At 61.4% G+C, this 24388-nt stretch overlaps 3 protein-coding genes across 8 annotated transcripts; 2 read left to right on the top strand and 1 right to left on the bottom strand.

The window, feature by feature from the left end:
• The first annotated feature begins 3564 nt into the window (after positions 1-3564).
• Ppp1r27 (protein phosphatase 1 regulatory subunit 27) lies at positions 3565-4435 on the top strand. The gene is made up of 3 exons (XM_027955609.2): positions 3565-3754; positions 3856-4006; positions 4312-4435. Exons 1-3 carry the CDS (start codon positions 3565-3567, stop codon positions 4433-4435), a joined length of 465 nt encoding a protein of 154 aa, XP_027811410.1.
• Positions 4436-4955: 520 nt separating this feature from the next.
• Positions 4956-10397, top strand: Mcrip1 (MAPK regulated corepressor interacting protein 1). 4 transcript variants are annotated; one of them, XM_027955506.2, is made up of 5 exons: positions 4956-5000; positions 8486-8540; positions 8631-8749; positions 9309-9410; positions 9541-10397. In XM_027955506.2, the coding sequence occupies exons 2-5, from the start codon at positions 8533-8535 to the stop codon at positions 9603-9605; spliced, it is 294 nt and encodes a 97-aa protein (XP_027811307.1). In that variant the 5' UTR covers positions 4956-5000; positions 8486-8532; the 3' UTR covers positions 9606-10397. The 4 variants fall into 4 exon arrangements, with proteins under 4 accessions (XP_027811307.1, XP_027811306.2, XP_027811310.1 ...); XM_027955505.2 differs by lacking the exon at positions 4956-5000 and adding an exon at positions 5179-5718; XM_027955509.2 differs by lacking the exon at positions 4956-5000 and adding an exon at positions 5187-5692.
• A 4951-nt stretch (positions 10398-15348) lies between these two features.
• Gcgr (glucagon receptor) lies at positions 15349-23220 on the bottom strand. 3 transcript variants are annotated; one of them, XM_071603132.1, is made up of 14 exons: positions 23145-23220; positions 18844-18981; positions 18631-18733; positions 17857-17964; positions 17664-17785; positions 17475-17581; positions 17245-17401; positions 17001-17160; positions 16854-16914; positions 16560-16629; positions 16191-16279; positions 15932-16070; positions 15819-15860; positions 15349-15581 (listed from the first exon to the last, which is right to left on the bottom strand). In XM_071603132.1, exons 2-14 carry the CDS (start codon positions 18901-18903, stop codon positions 15354-15356), a joined length of 1446 nt encoding a protein of 481 aa, XP_071459233.1. In that variant the 5' UTR covers positions 18904-18981; positions 23145-23220; the 3' UTR covers positions 15349-15353. The 3 variants fall into 3 exon arrangements, with proteins under 3 accessions (XP_071459233.1, XP_027811370.2, XP_071459234.1); XM_027955569.2 differs by lacking the exon at positions 23145-23220 and having other exon boundaries at positions 18844-19056; XM_071603133.1 differs by lacking the exons at positions 18844-18981; positions 23145-23220 and having other exon boundaries at positions 17664-17780; positions 18631-18698.
• Positions 23221-24388: the final 1168 nt, after the last annotated feature.

Here is a 24388-nt window from a genome sequence, read left to right as displayed (position 1 = left end):
GGGTTTGTGGGCTGTGCCTGGGTCCTGCCCACACAGTGGGGTGCATCTCCATTGTAAAGTAGGCACAGGCAATTGGAGGGGGTGAGAGGACACCAACTGCCCCCCAAAATGTGAGCTGAGGCCCTGGAGATGTGACTCAGGCAGGAGCCACGGGGCCTTTGGGGGAAGGCAGGCAGCAGGGCCAGAGCAGGGGGCCATCTCCAGCCACAGCTGAAAGGGGTGGGCTACGCTCCCTGTCTGAGGGACAGGGTGTGGGTGACCCTGCTTCCCAGCTGTGCAGACGCTTGGTCTCGGGATAGAATGTTGGGACCAGGCGGCCACCATCACGCGCTCCTGGGCCGAGAGTGAGTCACGGATACCTTTCCCCTTCGCAGAGGCAGCTGATGAGTGCATTCCTGGGCTAGGCTGTGCCGAGGCTGTGGGGTGGTGTCCAAAACCTCTCTGGCTGGCCAGTGGATTAGCAAGGCAAGCCTGAAGGCTCTGGGGGAGGCAGTGAAGGCTTAACAGTCTGGGACTTCCCAATCCCTCGCTCTCTCCCCAGATGACCAGAAGCCACTGAAACCTAAAAAGCAAATGCCAGGCTGATGGTGCTCACTGCCCCAGGGTCCTCCGGCCTCAGAGCCTTCCTGGGAGGAAGGACTACAGCCTGCCCTGGGCCGCCACCCTTCAGCATGCCAACTTTCTTTTTTCTTGTTGGTACTGGGGATGGAACCAAACCCAGGGGCGTTTTACCACTGAGCCACATCCCCAACTCTTTTTGTGTGTGTGTGGTGCTGGGGATCGAACCCAGGGCCTTGTGCACATGAGGCAAGCAACCTACCAACTGAGCTGTATCCCCAGCCCCCTTTTATTTTGAGGCAGGATCTTGCCAAGTTGCTTAGGGACTCAGTAAGTTCCTGAGACTGGCTTTGAACTTATGGTCCTTCTGCCTAAGCCTCCCCAGTCACTGGGATCATAGGTATGCCCTGCCGCACTTGGCAGATGGTAACCTTTTTTTTTTTTTTTTTTTAAGAGAGAGAGAGAGAATTTTAGTATTTATCCATTTTTTTTTTTTTTTTTTAGTTTTCGGTGGACACAACATCTTTGTTTGTATGTGGTGCTGAGAATCGAACCCGGGCCGCACGCACGCCAGGCGAGCGCGCTACCGCCTGAGCCACATCCCCAGCCCCAGATGGTAACCTTTTTGCATAAATGTTTTAATTTGTCCTTGAAAAAAATTGAAACTTAAAATCATGCAGACCAGGTCACTTTTATCACAAGTTCATACCAACTGAGACAAATTAGGGACAAAGCTTTTCATTTCACCCATGATAGCAGAGGGTCCTCTCCTGCTGAGGTGCTCCAGGCAGCCTCTGGGACTCAGGATGCAGACACATGATTCCCAGCAACTACAACAAAAGCACATCCATTCCTCTAGGGAACCTGTGGTGACTGAGAGGCCTTGGGGACCAGTCCCTTCTCTGATCCACACAGAAGCCTTCAGGGCACTGGTTGCAGGATGAGCCACTTGGGGTCCGACTTGGGGCTGCCAAACAGGCTCATCTGACCCATTCAGCTCAGTCCTGTCCAGCCTGAGGCCCAGAGCCTGCTGGAAAGGGCCATTCTGGGGCCCTGGTCAGCGCTGGACGGAGGCATTTTCACCTCACTGTCTCCTAGCTTTCTCTCCCCTCCCCCACCTTTCTTTCTCTGTTAGGGTTGGAACCCAGGTCCTTGCCCAACAAGAGAAAAGCAATGTCCGCAGCAGGCTGCCGCCAGCTGGCCACCGGGCAGAATGTTTAGTCTCCTGGCTTCCTGTAAACAAGGGAGAAGAAACTACTGACTCTTTCCAGGTGGCCAGGAGTCACGACTGCCCAGCACTCCCCGAGTCCCTGAAAATGCAGCACCCAGGCACCACCCAGCAGGGTCCCCACAGGTCAGGCCTAGACAGGCTGGGTGTGGGGTGCAGAGTATGCAGCCCTGTGTGAGGCCCAGCGGGCACGGCGGCAGGGAGACGCTGCCAGGCAGGGTGGCCTGCAGCCTGTGGCTCAAGGCTTTGCACCTTGAGGGGGTCCGACACACCTGTTGACTGGACTCTGTTGGCTGGGGCCCAGCTAATGATGGAGCACTGCCTCTCCTCCCTGCCTGCAGGGCTGGCCAGTCTCGGTCCTGTTATTTAGGCCTCCAGTGGCCACCTGGAGCATCTCACCAGTGGGATGTTGAGCTTCGTCTCCGACTCATGTCCTATCCCCCAGTACCTTGGAATGTGACTTTTTTGGGGGGAGAGGGGCAGTATTTAGGATTGAACTCAGGAGAACTCTGCCGCTAAGCTATATCCCCAACTGTGCTTTGATATGGGTTTTTTGTTGGTTTGAGTCAGGGTCTTGCTAAGTTGCCCAAACTGACCTTGAGCTTGCATCCTCCTGCCTTGGCCTCCTGAGTCCCTAGGGTGACAGGCGTTTGCCACCATGCCCAGCTAGAATGTGAAATTATCTAGAAACAGGGTCACTGTTCCTGTAATTGGTTAAGATGAGGTCACACTGGAGTAAGGTGGCCATAAGTCCATTATGGCTGCTGGCCCTGTGAGAAGGAGATTTAGCCAGGTGCGGTGGTACAGGCCTGTAACCCCAACAACTCAGGAGGATGAGGCAGGAGGATCAAAAGTTCAAGACTAGTCTTGGCAGCTTAGTGAGATCTTGTCTTAAAATAAAAAATAAAGAAAGGCTCAATGGTAAAGCACCCTAGGTTGAAGGCCCACCACAGCCATCCAAAAAAAAAAAAAGCGCGAGGTACTGACAGCCTGCGAGGGCTGGGCTGAGGGTCACACCACCCCACATAGTCCCTTCACTAGGGACACAGACTGGACACCACCTTCAATGTGAACAGTTTCTGGCAGCATTCCAGAACCCAGAGAAGGTATGGCAGGCAGTGGAAATTGCGGGAGGGAGGGCTGCCCAGGGCAGGCAGGATCCTGGTGTTGGAGCGCCCAGCATGGGGAACAGGTCCATGCAGACAGAGCCATCAAGGCAGCTCCCAGGAAACCACAGCACCAGAAGCTGATGAGGAAGTGACAGGTGGAGATGGCTAGGCCTGGCCTCCCCCACAGCAGACAGACCAGTGCTCCTCGGATGTGGGGAGGCCCTCCCTCTCCAGGAGGCAGAGGCCACTCATCCCCAGGTGCTTGGGCCTCCTTACAACCTTGGCACCTACCTTGCCCTTGAGCCCGCATCTGAGGCCTTCTTCATGGGCCCTGTCCTTCTCCTGCCCTCTGTTAAAGCACCTTCTAGGTCCAGCTGTGGGGCAGGGAGCGGTGGCCAGGAAGGATCTGACCCCTTTGGCCGGACACAACGACAGGTGGGCTGAAAGATGAGCCACCAAACATGATCCGGTGCGCAGGGAGGGGGCAGCTCGGTTTCAGCCTTCTCGTCCACAGGCATGACCACGCAGCTTTATATAGCTCCGCAGACACTATATAAGCCGGAAGCAAAGTCTCATCAGAAGAACCTGCACGCTGACCTGGTCTGGCTGGAACACTCCTCACCCCAGTGCAGTCGGGTCCCCAGGGGGCAGCCCACCCCAGCCCCCAGGATGCCCAGCAGAACAGTCCGATATACCCGCTACAGCCCCCGGCAGCGGCGCCGGCGACTGCTGGCTGACCGAAGTGTGCGTTTCCCTAATGATGTCCTCTTCTTGGACCACATCCGCCAGGGTGACCTGGAGCAGGTAGGGCGTTTTATCCGGGCTCGGAAAGTCTCCCTGGACACCATCCACCCCTCAGGTGAGTGATTCCCAGAGGGATTGGCCATGGGCCTGTGGGGATACTGGGGAAGGCCAATGTGGAGGACTCCAGCCTTGACCCCTGCCCTCCCACCTGCACAGGTCTAGCTGCTCTGCATGAAGCAGTGCTCTCTGGAAACCTGGAGTGTGTAAAGTTGCTGGTCAAATACGGGGCTGACATTCACCAGCGTGACGAGACGGGGTGGACACCTCTGCACATGGCCTGCAGTGATGGGTACCCCGACATCGCCAGGTGAGAGTGGGACCTGGTGCAGAAAGGTCCTGGCCCAACCTCTCCAGGCATCCACTGGTCCCCAGGAGGTGGGTCCCCAAAAGACAGCTCTGATGGTGCAGGCATGAACCCTAAGGGTTGTCCCCTGGCACCCTGTTTCTATCCTGTGTTGGCCCGTAACAAACTGGAAAGCTGGCCGCAGCTTCCAAAGGGTCAGGTTTCCTCCTCACCCTGAGTGGAAAAACAAACAGGTGACCCAGGGCTCTATGCCTGCGTGCTGGGGTGGGGACAAGCATGCTTCAACCAGGGCTGCCCTCTGCATCCAGGTACCTCATCTCTCTGGGGGCAGACAGAGATGCAGCCAATGACGATGGTGACCTGCCCTCCGACCTCATTGACCCGGACTTCAAGGACCTGGTGGAGCTCTTCAAAGGAACCAGGATGGACTGAGTTGGAGCTGCACTCCAGGGCTCCTGCCTCCTGGAGAAGGGGCCTGCACCCTGTTCCAGGGAACAGGGCATTCTTCATTTGTGGCTCAGGGCTGCCACTGGGCTGGCCAGGACTTGTCCTCAGGCGCGACCCCTGTCCCCTACACCCATGTCTCTGGCTTGGCTTAATCACCAGGTGAAATTTTTTTGTGGTGCTGGGGCTCAAACCAGATCCGCACACGTGGTAGGCAAGTGCGCTATCACTGAGCTGCGTCCCCAGCCCTCTAGGTGGATTTTTTATTGTGACACTTTGTACTTTTTCAATAAACGTGATTCCCAAGCCTGTGGTGGTGGCCTGATTCCTAGGGTCCAGGGCCGGACGCTCAGCACCCTCGCCGGCCGGGGCCTCCCGGGGCCCCTTCGGCCCGACTCCCGGCTCGGCTCCTGCTTCCCGGTCGGCGCGCCCCCCAGGCCCGCCACCTTCCGGGGCCGCCCCCCCCCCCGCCTCGGCGCGGTCACGTGCCCTCTGCGCCTGCGCGGGCGCCACTTCCGGCCGGCCCTCGGGAGGCGGCGGCGCAGCGGGCGAGGTGAGGCGGGCGCGGCCGGCGGCGGGTCTGGGCCGCGGCGCGGGGCGGGGCGGGCGGCGGGCCCGAGGCTGCTGCCAGGCTGCTCCCGCCGCGCCCCCGGGCGGCAGCGAGTGGCCGGGGCCGAGGCGCGTGGCGGGCAGTGTCCGCGCGCGGCGGCGCCGCGGGCGGGTGCAGACAGGGCGCCGGGCCTGCCGCCGGCCCCGCTGGCCCCGCTCGGCCGGTGGTCGGCCCCAGGGGATAGAGAACCCCGAGGGGCAGCGGCGGCTCAGAACTGCAGAGGGAGGAACGCGGCCTCCGCACCGCCGGCCCTGCTCGTGGACGCCCGTTGTCACTTTGCTGGACAAGAGTACCACCTGGTGCCGCGTCCCCGGCTCGTGGCCGCGAGGGGAGCGGTCGAGGCGCGATCCGGCCCCCGCACTCACTCTCGCCGTTTCCGCCGCTGCCTCGCCCAGGACGCCTCTGAAGCCCTGGGTCCCGTGGAGCAGGCCGCTTCCGCCGACGCCCCTCCCAGCCTGCGGTGGACGGCCAGAGCGAGCAGAGCCGGAGGGATGCCCTGGGCATCGGGCCTGTCCGAAGGCCAGGACCCCGCCTTGGGGTGCCGGCAAGCGTTGAGGCCTGCTGCAGGGGGCTTGGGCCAGCCTCAGCATTTGGGCTCACCCAGCTGCTGACCCGGGCAGGATGGGGGTCATCAGGTGCCTTCTTGCTGTCCCAGCTGTAGGTACCAGAGCAGTGTGTGCAAAGCACCTTTGTGTCTGCTGTGACCACGCAGTCTCTTCAGTACCCTGTACTTTTCTGGGTGGTGGTCATTACCAGTGGGCTGGCTCTATCTTCTGATCTGCTCAGAGCTGTCTTGTGTCCTGCTTAGTAATCAACAGCATCCCCTTTCATTCTTAAAAGTGTCCACTTGGGCAAAATGGTGAGTGATGACCTGCCGTGGTTCTGTTGGTTAAGGAGCTGTGGAGACCTTGTTTGAGGCAGGGGCTTCATGTGTTACTCCAGATGAGGATGCTGAGGCCAGGAGGGACTTTCCTGGAGGTGGCAGAGGAGGGATGGACAACCTCTGGCCAGGGTATTTCTGGCCCTGTGGGCTGCACAATCAAGACTACAAGCAGTTGAGTCCTGCACAGCACGTAGACTGGAAGGTCACTTGCTCTGAGGGGTGGCAAGTGGCAGGCAGTTCTGTGGCAAAGACTGCATTTGGATTGGGGTGGGGGTGTAGCAGGAGGTGACACCTGAGAGAACATGAAACACCTGGGCCTTGGGCTTGATGGCAGAAGAGGCCATTGGCATCTCTCTGGTGAGTGACACGGAAGGTGTCCAGAATGTCCCCAGCTCTGGGAGGCCGATGCAGCAGGGCTGGACTGAGTGTCCGCAAGGTGGGGATAATGAATGGAGGAAGTCTGTTGGTGGAGGGACTCTGGAGTTCTCAGGTCTGAGACACTGCTTGATGAGCCTCCTCTTGTTTCATGGTCTGTAGAGAAAAAAAAAAAAAAGAACTGCCAAACTTTGACATCTTAGCGATTGTTAGATGCCACCCAATTTCAGAGTCATGAGGGAAAGGTATCTTAGAATTGCCATGCATGATTCATGCCTGAATCCCAGCTACTCAGGAGGCTGAGGCAGGATTGCAAGTTCAAGGCCAGCCTCAGCAACTCTGCAACTCTTTCAACCTGTGTTGAAGTTAAAATTCAGCAGGCTGGGGGTGTCGCTAGTGGTGGGACGCTTCACTCGCATGTGGGAGGCCTAGGTTCAACCTTTGGCAGCACATAAAGAACAATTGCATGTAGGCTGAGGTGTTGGGCCTCAGTGTTGAGGAAATGATTATGGAAGAGAGAAGGCAAAGTCAGGGAGGGATGCAGAGCTTGCCCCTCCTCCTCCCCTGGTGGTGGCCCCAGTGGCGTGGAGGCCTGGGAGAGCTGTGCTGAATGGGCTCTGGAGACAGCCTTCTCCCTGGCTGCTCATTGACAGCCTCTCCTTCCACCCGTCCCTGTCCCTTGGTCTGCCTGGACAAGACCACCACTCACTGCTTAGGCTGCAGAGCAACGGACTGCAACCTGATAGCTCTCTGAAGCCTGGAGGGATTTTTGTGTGTGTGCTTTCTGGCACTTCTGCTGCCTGAGCCATTTTCCCCCCGCCCATTCCCCTGCTGTGGTCCCAGGCTCAGCCCCCTGCCTGTCTGCGTCTTCAGGACCCTGCTCATCTGGTGTTATGCTTCCCTCGGGCCTGGCCAGTAAACATGCTCAGGTGTCCTTACTTGGCCAAACACAAACATCATTGCCAGCCAGGCTGGTGCCAGCAGGGGGACCCAGGTTGAGGGCATGGCATTTGTGAAAGCCAGGCAGCCACTGGAGGCTGAGGCTTCACTGGGAAGGGAGGCACTAGAGGAGGGTAGGCTCGGAGGTAGGAGTCCCTGGACACAGCAGTCGGCGTGGGACAGCAGGCCTTCTGGGCCCTGGGAGCTGAGGCGGGGTGCTGAGTGCCTCCCTTCTCTGAGGCTGTCCACCTGGTCCTACTGCCTCATCAGGCCCACAGGGCTTTCTCTGTGCTCTGGCGTTACCAGGCTGGTAGCCTTGGAGGACCATGGGCAGAGAGCCCCTGGAGTGCAAGAAAGCATGAGCACGTTGGGGGTGCACAGGGTCCTGGGCCCCCTCAGCTAACTGTACCCTTTTTGTTCTTGTTTTGGTGGTGGGCTATGTTCACTTGTGCCGCGTTCAGTCGATGAATCATTATATGACCGCTTGGCAGCTAGGGCGGGAGAGCCCAGAATGTCAATCTCCTGCCCTTCATGAAGGGCTGCAGCTGTGTGCTCTGGGCTGCGTGGAGCCCCTCACCCTGGGGATGGGCGGGTAGGGTTCTATACTACAGGCCCCCTTCTGGGGCTGCCTTGTCCCTAGCACATGGGTTGCATCCTGTGTGGACCATATGTCCACAGCTGGCCACCCCCAAAATAGAATCAAGCTGTGAAAATCCCCTGAGCTGAGACTAAACTGGCAGTACCCCCCTCAGTCTTGGTCCCTGGTCAGGCCTGGCAGCTCCCCACTGCCCCCGTCTTGATAGGTCTGTTCCTGCTCACAGCCCAGCCCGAGGGGACCAGGCAGCCTTGGGGTCTCTGGTGTGTGCCGGCTCCTCATCCCCATTGTGCAGCCAGTAGGGGGCACTCAACCTGGCGCTAAGAGAGGCCCCTGCCTACTGATGGGGCCGAGCACCAGGCCATCTCACTCTCTGCGTCCTGCATGTGTCTGACCTAACCTGGTGCCCCTAACCTCCTCCAGCTGACCCTGCCCCAGCCTTAGGCTGCCCAGGATTGCTTGGAGCCCACTGGCCACCCAGGGCTGGGCCCTACTCTGTTGTGTCCCCTGGATGGTGACAGGTCCACATAGTTTGACCACAGCTTAGAAGGAGGCAGTGGACATGCCTGCACCCTGCCCCTCTGCTGGAGGGGTCATGCTCTGTCCCACTCCTGTGTTCTGGGGCTTCTGTTTCAGAGGCTGAGGGGATCCTGCAGCAGAGCACCAGGACCAGAGGACCAGCTATGACCAGGTGTGTTCTGGGCAGCATGATGGCCCTCACCCGGGGTGAGAGTGGGCCTGCTCTGCCCTGCACCCAGCCTCATGCTCTGTCCTCTCCTAGTTCCCCCGTCTCCAGAGTCGTCTACAACGGCAAAAGAAATAGCAGCCCGCGCTCGCCCACCAACAGCAGTGAGATCTTCACCCCCGCCCACGAGGAGAATGTGCGCTTTATTTATGAAGGTGGGTATGCCTGCGCAGGGGCTCCTCCTCCTGGGAATGGTCAGCCTCCCTGCTCTGCCCCAGTGCCCAGGAGCTCCCTTGGGCCCTTTCCTGCCTCCACGTCACCACTCTGGGTGTTGGTGCCCCATCAGTCCTTCCAAATCTGGGGGGAGGGAATGGCAGATTGAGTGACAGGGGACACTTAAAAGCCCCAGAGGAGGGTGAGGGAGTAGGCATTACCCCAGAGGAGATGGCTTCTGCAGCCTGTCCTTGGCAGCCTGTCCTTGGCAGCCTGTCCTCGGCACTGGGGGTGCTAGGGAGAGGAGGGAGGTGTGGAAGATGGGTGCCCCCAGCAGTTGCTGACCCAGAGTCGGGGTGGGTGGAGGATGTGGAAGGAGGGCTGAGCCAAGGCCAAGCACTCCTGGGAAGCCAAGCTGGGTCAGATGGGTCATCTCTGAGAGTCCAGGCCCATGGTGGGGAGTGCTGGGTGCTGGAAGGTACCTTCAGCTGGCAGAGGGAGAGGGGTGTCTCCTGGCTGGCCTCTGCCTGACACTGACCCCACTGCCCTCGCCTGTGGCAGCCTGGCAGGGTGTGGAGCGAGACCTGCGCAGCCAGCTATCAGGTGGCGAGCGGGGCCTGGTGGAGGAGTACGTGGAGAAGGTTCCCAACCCCAGCCTGAAGAGTGAGTGGGGCCATGGGGGGCACAGGACAGCCACCTGCTTCCTGCCCACACTACCAACGTGCTCCAGGGGCTTCCAGAGGTGGGGGTGGCCAGGGGCCTGTGCCAGCACTGACCACAGCTTTCCCGGCAGCCTTCAAGCCGATTGACCTGAGTGACCTGAAACGCCGGAACACGCAGGATGCCAAGAAGTCCTAGAGTGCCAGCGCCCTCCCCTGGCCGCTGGAAGATGAGGGTGCACTTGATGTTGGCTTCCTCCTGTCCTGCAGGCCTTCCCAGGAGGAGGGAGGGGCTGTGCTCCAGTGGGCTGCAAGCCCTAGGGTCAGCAGAGTTGATGGCTGAGGCCACTTCTCTCTGCGCCCCTCCTGTCCTCTCTGGGGATCTCAAGCTGCCCCTGTCACTTGGAGGGGGGTCTGGCCCTGCCTGCCCCCGCCAGAGGCCCTGACCCCAGTCCCTTCTCACCTGCTGCTGCCCCTCCCTTCTGTTCCTGTGCACTGCGGGATCAGGAAGGAGAAAAGGGGGCCTGTTTCCCAGGTTGGTGGGACTGGCTGGTTTTGTCCTTGAGATGACCAGGAAGTGGGACAAGCACAGCTGCACCTGCACCCAACTTGGGTCCCCCACAGACCTCTGCTGGTCCTCTGGCCTGGACACTTGGGGAGCCTCCCCCACTCTGCCCCCACTGTCCAGCCTCCCCTTCCCTGCCTCAGCTTCAGGATGGCACCAGGTTTCGGCCTGAGACAGTACTGACCTCCCTAAAGGGGTCCCCAGCAACCAGACCCGGCCTGGTGCCTAAGCCCAGTGGCCACAGAGGCACCCTTGGGCCAGGGGTGCCAAGGCTGACCTGAAATGGTGCTGTTGGGCCTGTCCTGGCTCTTTGGAGTGTGTGGGAGGGTCACCAGGGCCCCTTTTTTTCATGTACCCTCTGGAAGCCAAGTGTCTGTGTGGCCCTGGAGCCGGGGGGTCTGTGAATAAACATGGGTGGCACTGGGAGTGGCCTCTTGGCCATCTGTCAGCCCTCTGCCCTGCAGCCCACACACCTGGACAGGGGACTCCAGCCACGGTAGAGGCTCTGCCTAGCACTTCTCAGCGTGAGTCAGGGAACAGGGCAGGGGTCTGAGGGTGTCCAGGAGGGGAGAGATGAGCTGCTCTGAACAGTCAGCTCTTGTCCAGACTAGAGGCTCTCCTGAGGCCATTCTCTCTGGGGGTAGGACCCTGGGGCAAGTGGGCAACCATCTGCTGCCCTGCCACCTTCTATGGCCTGGCCTACTGACAGGGAGTTGGCTTCCCCAGTGTCCACGTGGAAGCATGCTGCTGGGCCCCCAAGAGCCCCAGTTGCACTTGACCTTCAGACATGGAAACAGCCCTGGAACGCTTCTGCCCCTGAGACAGAGCCAAACGGAAATGTATTTCAGGAACACCCTTTCCCAGAAGGGTATTCCAAGGCTTGAGTGACCCCATGGGCTTCTGGGGGTGGGCTGGGCAAGTCTCCATGGGAGAGGACAGTGCCTATGAGGATCAACTCCACCTTGGTGCCAGTGGCACTCACTGGAGCCAGGTGCCAACCCACCCCTGGAACATGTGCCCTTGTTAGGCCCTGGGGTTCTGCAAGGCCTTCCATAGAGGCTTTGAGTGTCCCAAGGTGGGGTCACCCAAGCTTGCTACTGGAGAGGATGGCACATGGCGTGCTCGGGTTGCGTAGGAGCACATCTCCACACCCTGTACCAACCAGTGTCTCCGAGCACCCTAGACCACCCAGGTCAAGGCAGTGGACAGGGCAAGCAAGGCCCCAACAGGTGTGCTTTCCACCCCTTGTGTTTGCCAGGGCCAGCAAAGGTGCGAGACCCACCTGCACATGAGGCCTGCTGGGGGCTTCCCACCCTTCCCAGAGGCAGAGGAGTCCTTGAGCCAGTTGCCAAGTCTCCGGCCTCAGGTTCTTTGGTTAGTGCCTACCTCAGTGCCTTGCAACGAGTTCCACCCACTCTTCTTCAGGTGAGAATCTAGTGCCTGTGGCCATGATTTGCCTCAGGTTCCCCAGGTGCAAAGTGAGTTTGAGCTGTGGTGATCTGAAGGCCCCTCCTTGAATGGTCACTGGGCAGTTAGTGCCCGACATGAGCTGGAGACAGCCTGAGGGAGAGAGTGCTGACTTGGGCTTCCAGCCTTCTGGGGCCTGCCCTGGGATCTGGCCACACCCAGGGTTCCTTGGGGCATGCATGACCCAGCCATCTGAGCCTGCACGTCTGTGTCCCCTCGCACACCTTAAGGTCTTCCCTGGCACTCTGCCAGCTAGAGGTCCTGGGCATGGTCTACAAGAACAGCTGGGCGTTGGAAGGAGGGCTTGCCACACACCCTCCTGCAGCAGAGCCCAGTGCACGGTGACAGTCCCGGGTTGAAACTGTTGTGGCCTAGGCCAGGGGTGAGCAGGGAAGGGGAGAAAGAGCCTGCCTGGAAGGCCTGCCAAGATGTGTCCACTGGGGTCCACCCAGCCCCGCAGCAGGCCCACCAGCCTTCCACCTAGGGCTGCCAGGGACCACTGCAGAGCCAAGTCCACCTCATGCGGCCAGTGTTCCTGTAGCCACAGTGGCCCGAGAGCGCAGGCGTGGTCCAGGGAGCTAGAGCAGCGCTGGGGCAGGTTCACCCCTGCTCTCCACCTCACACCTCCGTTCCTTAGGGCCCGTGGGCCTCCCGCCAGACCAGCCCCCTGCCTCATCTCCCTCCTCCGAGGTGCCTGTGACTACTCTCGCCCAGCCTAGTGGCTCAGGGGGACGGCTGGGGGAGATGAGGTGAGCATCCTTGTGAGTTAGGGTCCGTCCCGTGTCACCTGTGCCGGTTGCGCAGGAACCCACACAGCGCTCTTCGTTGGCCACTGCGTGGGGGAGTTTTACTACCCTCATTTACACATCAGGAAACAGTGACCTTCAAGGGAATTTTAGTTGTGGGGCTTTTTTGTTGTTTGTTTTTGTTTATTTTAAAGTACTGGGGCTCCACCACTGAGCCACCCCCACCCCTTAAGTGTTTATCCCTTTAAGCACTTATTTTGTTAATTTTTTATTTTGGGGGGACCAGGGATTGAACTCAGGGGTGCTCTGTGACTGAGTTACATTTCCAGCCCTTTTAAATTTATTTTTTCAATTTCGAGACAGGGCCTCACTGAGTTGCCCAGGCTGGCCTCAAAACCTGTGATCCTCCTGCTTCAGGCTCCAGAGTTGCTGGGATCCCAGGCATGCACCACTGCACCTGGCTGGGCTTCCTGCTCCCTGCCCCCTTAGTTTACACAAACACAATACCTTTATATTTTTTTAAATATTTTTTAAAGATAGAAAAGAGAATTTTTTAATATTTATTTTTCAGTTTTCGGTGGACACAACACCTTTTTTTATTTTTAGGTGTTGCTGAAGATTGAACTCAGTGCCCCACAGGTGCTAGGCAAGTGCTCAACCCCTGAGCCACAGCCCCTGCCTCTTTCTCTTCTAAGCTTACTTATTTATTTTTGTGGTTCTGGCTGCGGCACCAATGCCTGGCCCAAACAAAGCTCTATTGCCGAGCTACAGTCCCCCCTCCCTAGGAACATGTGGCCACACATGTGAGCTTTTGCTGTCCTCCACTTTCCCTGTGTAGCTCTTCCCCGTAACTTCAGTTACATCAGTGCTTCAGTTAGGCCTGTTTGTACTCAGCACTGAGCTGTAGGACAGATGAGACTTGTTTTCTATTTTCTGCCCAACTCTGTTTTCCTGGAGTTCCTAATAAGTTCTGAACTCTGCCCTGTCATTTAATTCTCCCCTGAGTGTGCTCAGTCACTTCCATGTCCTCGAGAGGTCCCCCCAGGCCTCCTGCCAGGCTGGAGGTGCCCTCCCCAGGTTCCATCCTGACTGCTGAGGTGCACCCTTCCTCAGCAGTGCCCATTCCAGGGGGTCACAGGACACACGACTCGCTCACACACATCCCTCTGGGAGCGGGCTTCTGCTGCCTGGCCCCACACAGGGGAGCCTGGGAGCTCCCTCTGCGGCACACTCCTTCAGACTCCCTGCAGGAAGGGAGTGGGCAGCAGGGCAGGAGAGGCAGGGGGCACTGAGAGATGAGAGGGGCGGGGCCTCTTCTCTGGGGGCACCTGGCTGTGTTGGAGAGAGGGTCCCTCCACTGCCCATCTACAGGACTGCCCATCAGGACCAGTGTTTACTGGTTGATGAGTCCAGCCCTGGCCAGGCCCCACCTCCACCCTTGACTCCAGCAGCCTGCTCCATCCAGTTCCCTTGGGGATGGGGATGGGGCAGGGTTGAAGGAGGACAAGGGGAGGGACTTGGGGTAGGGAGGGCTGTCAGGAGGCCCCAGGAGAGCAACTTACCCCCAAGGCAGTCCCCAACCCTGAGCTCAGCTGCCGTGAAGGAGAATTTGCCCCTCCTGTGCTAACTCGGTGTGGCTTTGTGCCCATATAGGCAACTAGGGCTCCACAGAGAGTCAGGACGCAGGCCTGGGCACCTGGCATGAGAGCTGGCCAAAGCCTCAGGTCAGGTGCCTCAAGCCTCCAGCAGATACAGCGACTTCTAAACCAGCCTCTGTCTGTGCCCTCTGACTTCCCTCCGGCCTCAGGCCTGCAGGCAGGGTGCGGGGAGAGGGCCTCCCTGGGAGGGCCCCGCCTGGCGGGTCATTCTATTTACCTTTCCTGAGAGGCCTCATGTCCTTTCATCTGCTCCAATTAGCCCAGCTCTGCCTGAGTGGCTCCAGCCGGTGCTCCAGCGGCTGTGGCACTCCTCCCCCAGGGCCCAGTGGCCACCTTCCACCAGCTCCTTGGAACAGGGACACCTGTCTGGCTCCTTCTCCACCCCATGCATGCATACCACCAGGCATCATGGTACCCACTGTAGGCCACCCCGGAGGCTGACCAGTCCCCTCACGGGCTACCACTCTGGACTTGCTTCTGCCCAGCAACGTGGTCCTGGATGGCACATCTAAACTCATGGGTGCAAACTTACCATTCTGCACCGTGCCTCAGCTTGGACTCAGGGTGCACCCCTGATCTGGACCTCCCACCCCAAAGCACTTCCAGGCCTTTCCTGCATCCAGTCCTGGGACAGCTCTTTTCTAGCTGGTGTCACCCCACCTCCACCTGGCAGGGAGTGTGCCCACCCACCCCAGGATGGGCCTGGACCGTTGTGGGCAGAGCATCTGCTAGGTGACAGGGGCTGTGCAGAGGTTGGGCAGACCCTACTGCTACCTCCACCTGGACCCACAGTGATTGGGAAGCTATTTCTCTCCACTGCAGACACTGTGTGGCCCAGGACGCACCAAGTAGCTAAAGCTCAGGAGCAGAGGTTGGGCTCCAGGAAGAGCAGGACTGAGCCAAGTGTCCGTGGTCCTTCTGTCTCCAGGTAGAGGCTTTTGGAAGACACCCTCTGAGTAAATTGGGTGTTCATGTGAGGCTGTGTGCCTGTGGCCTCCCTCAGCCCCCACTGCCCCATCATATCCCTTTGCTGGTGAATGGTGACCTGTTGGGGGAGTGAGGCCAAAGCCTCCAGGGGGGCCCCTGACCTGATCCAGCATGGGAGGACAGGCACTGCTAGCCACCCTGGGGACCCTTCCAGCTCCCTGTAGAACAGGGATCAGAGGGGCCCCTCCAGGGAGTGCACCAGCCTGCGCCCATCCACCCTGCGCCCATCCACCCTGCCCACACGCACTCGGGCCTTCCCAGCTGAGCCCTGGCGATCCACCCAGCCACTACTCAGCTCTTTATTGGAGGACACACCTTTCCACACGCACAGGACAGACCAACAGGCAGGCATGCCTGCAGTTCATGCACAACTTCCCACCACTGGGCTTGTGCCCCAGGGACAGCAGGGGGGACATGGACAGTGGCAGCCACTGTCCAGCTGTCCTGCCCCTCTGGCCTCAGCCAGGTGTCCAGTCCTGGGGTGTTCGGTGATGCCCTGTCTGGTGCCTGAGTCCAGCAGAGATTCAGAAGGGGCTCCCATCCAACTCAGGGAGGCCACAGGCCAAGGAGGTCTCTGCAGAGGGGTCCTGGCCAGCCCCATTGCTGCTGCCACCCTTCACAAGTCGAAGCTTCTCGCAGGAGGGGCCACGGCAAGGCCTAGCTGGGGCCGAGGGGCTGCTGCTGCGTCGCGGGTCCTGCAGCGCTCTGCCCTCGTGCCAGCGCCGCCAGCGCTGCAGCAGCTCTGCCTGTACCTGGGGGAGGGGTCCCACCTGGTGTCCCTGAGCCTCGGCCCCCACACCCTCCCCCCCTCACCACAGGGAAAGCCAGGGCCTGCAGAGGCTGAAGACCCCCACGCTTGTGCTCCCTGAGGACTCTGGGGTCCTGACACCCACTGCCCTGGCAACCATCTCAGTCAAACACAGGAGGAAGGGAAGGGCATATGGGGGGCACTGGCACCCGTGCCACTCCCTGGCCGAGCCCCCACCTACCTCTTTGCTGAGGAAGCAGTAGAGGACAGCCACCAGCAGGCCCTGGAAGGAAGGGGCGGTCAGGAACCTGTCCCGGGTCTCTGAGCAGGGGGAGGGTGGGGCGTGGGGCTCACCTGGAAGGAGCTGAGGAAGAGGTCAAAGAAGAGCTTGGCGGAGCGCAGGGCCCCCTGAGCCTGCTCATCGGTCACAAAGGCGAAGACCACTTCGTGGACCCCCAGCAGGGGGATGAGGGTCAGGGTGGATCTGGCCAGCCTGCAGGAGTGGACCTTGAGTGCCCGGCCTGCTGTCCAGAGCCAGGTCAGCCCACAGGGCCTTGGTGCCCCCTCTCTGGCATCTGCAGCTCTGTGCGCCCCGGCCACTGCCCACACCCACCGGAACTTGTAGTCAGCGTAGTGCATCTGGCGGGCCTGAAGCTTGGTGATGAGAAGGTGGACCACGCGGACAAAGATGAAGGAGTTGATCTGGGAGGAGGGCCCAGGTCAGGGCCACCCAGGGTCTGTGGTCCCCACTGGGCCCCAGCAGGTGGGCCCACAGCCATGTGGCCCTGGGCTGGCTGGAGCCCAGCCAAAGAAGGCAGCCTGCTGGCAGCCCAGGCCAGCGTCCTGGAGAGTGCCGGGGCCCCCACTTCCTCGCAGGCCGGATGCTACCTCTCCTAGGGCTCCAGAAGGCCAAGGAAGGGGGAACTGGGGAGCCCCAGCCAGCAGCCCCTCCTGCTGGGACAGAGGTGTCCCGTTTCCTCACCAGGATGGCCAGGAAGACCGGGGCTCGCAAGATCCACCAGACGCCCATGTTGGTATTGCTGGTCCAGCACCTGCGGGGTGGCCACTCACGACCTGGGGTGCACACAGCCCCCACCCCAAGTCTCTCAGCCCCCCCATCTGATTTTGCTGGGATCCACCTCAGGACAAGGAAGGGGAAAGGCCACAGTGACCCCTTGCCCAGGCACTAGGTTTGCACAGAAGCCCCTCCCACACCTCCCTCAGCCGCCCCGCCCGCCCCGGCTGCATGGCCCGTCCTTCACCGGCCCCTACTCACTGAATGTTCTCAAACAGACACTTGACCACCGCCCAGGGGATGATGAACAGCAGGGGCGCACCTGTAGGGGGCAGCGGTTGTGGGCCTGCAGTGCTGCCTGGCCCGCCCAATCCCAGCACCAGTGGACAGAGCCACTCCCTCACTCACCCCAGCCAATGCCCAGGTAGAGGGTGAAGAAGCTTCGCTCAGGGAAGGAGGCCAGGCCCAGCAGGCCGTGCAGGTACACGCCCTCCACCAGCAGCCAGCAGTAGTTGGCCACCACGCCATACTGCATGATCACTGCGGCCACACGGCAGCCGGCCACCGCCTGGGCAGGGCCAGTGTGGGCAGCTGTCAGCACCCTGCCTGCCCAAGGCGGCAGCAGTCTAGGCTGGTCTGCTCTGGCACTCACCCCATCGCTGAGCCAGATGCTGACACTGAGGTCATCCCCGATCTTCTGGCTGTAACGGGTCTTCAGCAGCCAGTCGATGACCAGCACAGAGCTGGCCTTCAGCACAAAGGATGCAAACAGGTTCACGTGGATGTAGTTGCGGGTGCAGTGGAGTTTGCTGCAGGGACAGTGGATCAGTGCCTGGCACCTGCCCTGGGGCTGCCCTGCGCAGGACGGAGGAGGCGGCGTACCTGAGGCCCAGCATGATGGCCAGGGCGAGCAGCAGGGCCCCCAGGGACAGGGAGTAGCCCACGGTGTACATCACCTGGAAGCTGCTGTACATCTTGGCGACCTCCTTCTGTGAACCACAGTGGCTGCTCAGGGCTGGGGGCCACTCCCTGCCTCTGACAGGTCCCACGGTGCCCACCCACCCTGCTGACCTGGCCCTCGAGCTCCTCGTCCTCCATCTGGCACTGGGAAGCGTTGCGCCATGGCTGTCCCCGAGGCCCACGCACCCACTGCCCATCCGGCCCACACTTCTTGAAGACCAGGCGGTGCTGCACTGGGGGGACAGGCTCTGGTCACTCCAGCTCCAGGCCCAGCCCCCCAGCGCCCCCAGACCTTTCAGGTTACCTTTGTGATACCAAGGCAGGTACCAGGGGCAGGAGATGTTGGCCGTGGTATTGGGAGGGGTGTCTGGCCAGCAGGAGTACTTGTCGAAGGTCCTGTTGCAGACCAGGTCTGCAGAGGCGGGTTGGCAGGGGCGGGAGGCTCCTGGAGGGCCTGGCCAGGACCCTGCCGCCGCCTCCTGGAAGCTCCTGAGCTTCCCTCTCTCCTCTCCAGGTCTGCAGCCCAGAGCTTCGGCCTCCCTCACCTGACCACCCCTGACTCCTCCCCAGCTCTCTGCCTCCCCACCCACCTGGTCTCCAGTCCAGCCTGGCCCTCAGGGCACCTTCCCTTAGAGACCTCTGTCCCAAACCCACACTGGGTCTCCTTTCCCCCACCTTCCTCCAGCACCTTCCCCTGGGGGCTGAACCCCAATTCCATCCAGAGCCCACCCTACGGCTGCCACAGGCTGCTGTCCCTCATCTGACAGTGCAGGACCCCAGGGTGTGCTCTCTGGCCCCGTTTCTCCCTGTACCAGACTGACCACCAGCCTGTGTCTGCATCTGACCATCTCCCTCCCACTTGCCTGGTCTGGGGGCTTTGCCAGCCATCTCCCCTGAGCACGGGCGGCCCTCTGTGGGCTCGGGGCACTGTGGCAGCAGCTCGGACAGTGAAGCACACCAGTCCTGGGGCCACTCTGCCCTCTCTGTTGTTTCCCACTTTGTGGGCCACCTGGGCACCCAGGACGCCTTCCCGGGAGCCAGCTCCAGGCTGCACAGCCCGGCAGGAGCTGGGGCTCACCATTTGGGGGAGGCAGCAGGCTCATGTTGCGGTGGCACTGGTCACTGTAGAGCTTCCACTTCTCGAACAAGAAGTCCATTACCTGGGCAGAGAGGGCCTGCGGCTGGTGGACCAGGGGACAGCAGCCAGAAAGGACAGAGTCAGAGAACCAGCGGCAGTCAGCACCGGGCAGACTGGGGCCCGCCGCACCGGGCAGAGGCTGTGCAGCCTCACCTGGCAGGCCAGCAGCAGCAGCAGCAGCAGGTTGGGACGCCAGGGCCGGACGGGGGACATGCCTCTGGGTAGCTGTCCCCCACATCTGGCAGGGGCCGCACAACCGGCTCCTTGGGGGTGTTCACAGGTCCCCTTGAGCTGCAGAGGGTCAGAGCAATGGGTTCTAGGGAGAGGCCTGACCCGGGGTCCTGCCCCCCAACAAGCAGCCTCCGAGTCTGCTGAGGTGGAGGACACAGAGCGGGGAGCCGACGAGGCCTGTGCCAGTGAGGGGCCGGAGGAGCTGGAGGTCACTGTCCACCCCGCTAGGCCGTCTGTCCGTCGACAATTCCAGAGCCCTCCCGCTTGCGGGTGGCAGCCACCCCCCACCCTCTTGTGTGGCCACCCAGAGCTCATGGAGGGGACCAGGCCCTTAGCCATCTACTTCCTCCCTCAGCCTGGTGGCCTCAGCCGGGCCCAGCCCCCACCAGCCCCCACCCCACACCTATTCTTAGCCCCTGGGAAAGCCGGCTCACCAGGCAACCTGCCCTGCTTGGGGTGCCGAGCAGGAGGGTGGGGTGCCCAGGCCTTCCATCACTCCTCCCCAGGCCAGGGGTCCGGTGTGGGGGCACATGCTCAGGTGGTCTCTGCCACACCCGTGCCCCCTTACCCAAGACCAGCATGCCCATGTGACCCATGGCCCTCATCCAAGCTCAGGCTGGGCGTCAGGGTCCCCTGGGCACCACAGGCTGGCTGGCAGCACATTCCTTTGAGATCAGCGCTGCCGGTGACGGGGCCAGGGGACACCCTGCTTCTCTGGGCCTGGAAGCAGCAGACCCTCTCCCACAGGAGAGGCGGGGAGCTCCCTGGGTCTGCAGGGCTGGGTGGGCCTCACTGCAAGCCGGAAGGCCGTGACGGGCCTCTCCTGGGCACTCCAGGAAGGAGTGAGGAGTGTCCAGCGGGATGGACAGACAGATGGCTGATTGGAAGTCAGAGTGAGGAAGAACAGGGGAGTAGGGATGGAGAGGGGTGCGGCTGTGGCCAAGGTAGGGGTTCTAGGTGGGCCTGGGCACCCGGCTGAGGGGGGCAGCCTGGATTTTAACTCTCTGCAGTAAGTCCAGTCCAGTGCTGGGGCCAGCTCGGCCACAGGGCTGCCCTGCCCTTCAGCCATCCTGCAGCACGGCGTTGGCTCACAGCCTGCTGGGGGCTCCTGACCCCAGCTGCAGCCTTCGATCACACAGGGCCTGGAGGGACGGACCCAGGAGTGGCAGGTCCCCAGTCCCTGACCCCTGGGGAGCCATCCAGGCTCGGGATTAAATGAAAGATCCCCAGAGTAAAGGGCTCTTTTTTTTTTTAGTTGTCAATGGACCTTTATTTTGTTTATCTATGTGTGGTGCTGAGACTCGAACCCAGTGCCTCACACATGCCAGGCCAGTGCTCTGCCACGGAGCCCCAGCCCCAGCCCCACTTTTGTTCCCCTCCCCGCAGGGCTGGGGACCGAACTCGGGGCCTTGTGGGCTAGGCAAGCACTCTGCCACTGAGCTAAATCCCCAACCACCCCTCTTTTTTTAAATTAATTTATTTATAGTTGGTTCCGGGGTTTGAACTTAGGGGCCCTCAACCTCTGAGTCACATCCCCAGCCCCTTTTTTTGTATTTTATTTAGAGAGAGGGTCTTGCTGAGGTGCTTAGAGGCTAAGTTGCTGAGGCTGGCTTTGAACTCATGATCCTCCTGCCTCAGCCTCCCAAGCTGCTGGGATTACAGGTGTGGCCGTGGCGCCCTGCAAGTGAAGGGCTCTTGCTGGGAAGAGGGCAGCCGGCAGGTAGGTGGAGGAGGAGGGGGAGTTTGGGTATCCCCTGCTCTGGGGTCGCCAAGGGGACGTCTCCTCTTCTGGTTCTGATCAAACAACCCCATCTGCTATTGCTGCCCAGTCTACTGAGCTGGGCGGGGTCAGTCCAGCCAAGAGCAGGCCTCCCATCTGAAGACTCCTGACCACTGTGTCTGGGCTCCAACTGAGGCCCTGGAGGAAGAGAGCTGATGGGTGGGCATGTTGGTGGGGCAGAGGGAAAGGACAGGGATGGCCAGGGTGGATGGACAGTGGAGAGACAGGCAGGGGGCATAGGAGGATGTGGCCTGGGCACTGAGGGAGGGTGGCCCACCCCAGTGAAGAAGGACACAACCAAGGAGGAGACCCCAAGACCCCCAGAACCCAAATTCACCCCCAATCCCTGTTGGGAAATGGGAGCATGGGACACCCTTCTTGCTGACCTCCCAGGGCTATGAGGACCTGAGAAGCTGACTGTGGGAAAGAGTGTGGCTGGCCCACTCCAGGGGCTGCTCAAGCCACCAGGAGCCCCAGAGTAAAGGAGGGTTCAGAGGCAGAGTCGAGGGGACATGGCTGTGCTGGCCCTCGGAGGCCCCTGCCTCTCTCCACGGCAGCTTGCCCAGGAGGAGCATGCTCCATGCCCCCAGACCACCCCACAGAAGGTCAAGCAGGTGGGGCTGGAGACCCTTGAGGACATCCCTCTACACAAGCTCAGTGTCCCAGGCCACAGGCCAGGCGGGCTCAAGGACTCCCTGGCCCCAGGTCCCTGGGCATCAGAGCCCCAGACCCCTCCTCAAAATATCAGAGGCCCAGGCAATCCTCCTCTGGACCCCTGATAGGAATGTGGGAGAGGACAAAAGCGGTCAGTCCTCCACCGCGGGGTGGTGAGGACGTGGGGGCGACAGCTCTGGGAAGGGGTGACGGGTGTGGCTGATGTCCAGCCGTGTGAGGCTGAGGTCTCCAGGGAAGAGGACAGGCAGGTGGGGCTCGGGCCCAAGGGCAAATCATCACGCTGCCCAAGTTAGGGTCCCCGAGGCTGGACAACCTCCAGAGGGCAGAGGGCTGTCCCCTACAGGGAAGCTCTGATGGACCTGAACAGCCTGTCCAGGCCCCCACTGTGGGGCAACACGGGTGCCCAGAGACAGCTCTTCAGGCCGTGATGGATATCTGTCAAATGAGTGAGTGAGCAGGAACCTGGCAGGACCAGCCAGGGATATGGAGGTGCCGCTCGGGACTCACATTGGCCGGCCTGGCCCTTTTTCCACCTTATTCCCTCCTTGGCTCGGAGCAGGGTGCAAGGGTGACAGAGGACAGGTCCGACGGCACCCACCCTTCTTCCTTTTTGCCTGTCGCCGGCCCCAGACTTCAAGGGGCAGAGGGTTGGGTCTGATGGCTGGCACACCCGAAGCTGCCAGCAGGCTCCTCCCCTCGTGACCTCCTCCGCAGCAAACACATCTGGCCACACAAGCCACCTGGGTCTGACCTGGCTGGTCCACTACTTGTGGGCTGGCACACCCCCCATGCCAGTTCCAGCAAGACACATGACTCAGGTGTTCCTGGCAAGGCCAATGTCACACCAGTTTCCACTGGGGGGGGGCAAGGGACCCCAGATCCAGTGGATGGCCCACTAACCAAGGAAGGCAGGGAGTGCCCTTGGTGCCCCCGGATCCGAAGGGGTAGGGAGGGTGTCTCTCAGGCACCCTCCAAGCCCCAAGGAGGTGGGAGGTGGGAGGTTTCTGTGAAACCCAAGTGGCTGGAAGGTCACGGCCTGGGGGCGGGATCAGCTTACTGCTGTTGACAACAGGGCAAGCCTGGGATGCAGGCCAGAGTGTGTTGAGATCCACCCCCAGCCCCCAGGTCCCCAACACAGAAGGACAGCAAAACAGCCCTGGCTGGTCCTCAGAGGATGCCTGGCGCCAAGAGGACAGGGGTCAGTCCGTTCTGAGTGGGGCATAAATCCCCCTGACCCAGAAGAGGGACGGGGACTCCAGAGAGGCTGGAGCAGGGCAGTGACCTGCACTGGCTGCGGGTCAAAGTCACAAGTGGAAGGACAGCTGGGCCAGGTTCCAGTGCCCCTCACCCACCCTGGGAAACCCGGGTATTACTGGGGAGTCCTGGGGAGCAGGGACAGGACACAGTGGGAAGCCGGAGCTGCCTAGGACCCTGTGCCTCGCCTCGGTGCTGCGAGGGCGCGCGTGGGGGGAAGAATGAGGGTCTGGAGGGAGGGGCAAGTCCCAGGGCCCGCAGCCATCCGCACCCAGGTCCCCGAGGCCGCGGTCCCAGGGACAAGAGTGCAAGAGCAAATATTGAGACCCCTGAACCGACGGTGCTGGACCAGGTGACCGTCCAAGAGCTGAGGGCGCATCCCCGGGGCTGGGAAAGGAGGTGTCCGACGTGGGCAAGGACCCGGAGCCCAGCTCTGAGCCTTGGCGGCGCCCGCCCACTCCCGTGCCCCGGCGGGGTCGGCCCGGGCCGTGCCCTCGGGCCTCCCAGTGCTCACCGCGCGGTGCCGCTAGGCTCCCTCGGTCCTCCGCGCGCTCGGGTCTGGCGCCTGCCGCTGCGCGCTCGGGGTCCGCGCCGGCTCAGCCCCGCGCCCGGCGCCTGCTGCGCTCGAACTTCCCGGCGGTGACACTGGGCGGCGGAGGGGGAGGGGGCGGGGGCGGGAGCGGCCGCCGGGTGGGGGCAGCCGAGGGTCCCCGCCCGCGCACCGGCGCTGCTGACCGGCGGCCGGGAGGCGCGGCGAGCGCAGACTCCAGGCCCCCGGAGCGCGCTCCTAAGACCCTGCTCACAACCCCGAGGGCCTCTCCGCCGCTGACTCTCCGCTTGAGACCCACGTCGCTGGACCCTGATAGCAGGCCCTCCGCACAGGCCCTGATCTGGACTGCGACCCCGCGGACCCTTGCCCTGCAAACCTTAATCCCCCGCATCCAGTCCTGTAGGTCCTCGACCCCATGGACCCTGCTTGGTGGATCTGGGCGCTGTGGTGTGGACTCTCCCTGCTGATCCCCGCCCCGCTGACATGGCCTGCAGGTCTGAGCTCCCTGCAGGGACACGTGTGCCAGCGAGGAGGGGGGCGCACTGGCGGGTGTCTGACTCAGGCCCCTTCCTCTTGCTTCATCTGTGTTTCCTGTGGTCTCCCCGCTGTGTCTGGGTGGCCTTCCTGACTCTCTGGAGGGAGTGACCCTTTACTTATCCCCACCGGGCTCCTGGGCGACATTATCTGTCTCCAATCCTTCTTTGCAGGTGGGGGGCTACTGGGGCGCTGGAATGTGAGCTACCCAGGAGGTCTCTGGCCAAGTGATCCCCTAGGTGCCCCTTTAACCCTTTCTGTGCCACACCCTGGTCTCAGGGCCTTGTTCTGTCCCCTTGAGCCTCCTCCAGCACACCCATTGAGTAGCCCCACTGAGGGGGCCCCGGCTCCCTGCTGTTGCCCAGCCTGCACCCTGCCACCGTGCCACCCTCCTCCCAGGTGCCTCCCTTCCTGAGGACTGCCAAAAGCTCTGAGACACAGGCTTCTGCCAGACACCCTGGGGGGACATTGCCTCTCCCATGCCCCCCAAAGCCAACGTCCAAGGTGCTGTGGTCCTTCTGCAGCCCCTCTGTCACCTCCCCAGCTCACCTCCCAACAGGCAGTCCCCAGCACCAGCAGGCCTGCTCCTGCCAGGCCTGGGCCTCAGCGTTCCTGCCTGTACGCGTCCTGGGATACCCAGGGTCCTGCCTTCTTCTTGGATCTTTGTGTGGCTG

Source organism: Marmota flaviventris, chromosome 17, assembly GCF_047511675.1.
Source record: "Marmota flaviventris isolate mMarFla1 chromosome 17, mMarFla1.hap1, whole genome shotgun sequence".
Classification (NCBI taxonomy): Eukaryota; Metazoa; Chordata; class Mammalia; order Rodentia; family Sciuridae; genus Marmota; species Marmota flaviventris.
This window is presented reverse-complemented; position numbering and strand designations above follow the sequence as displayed.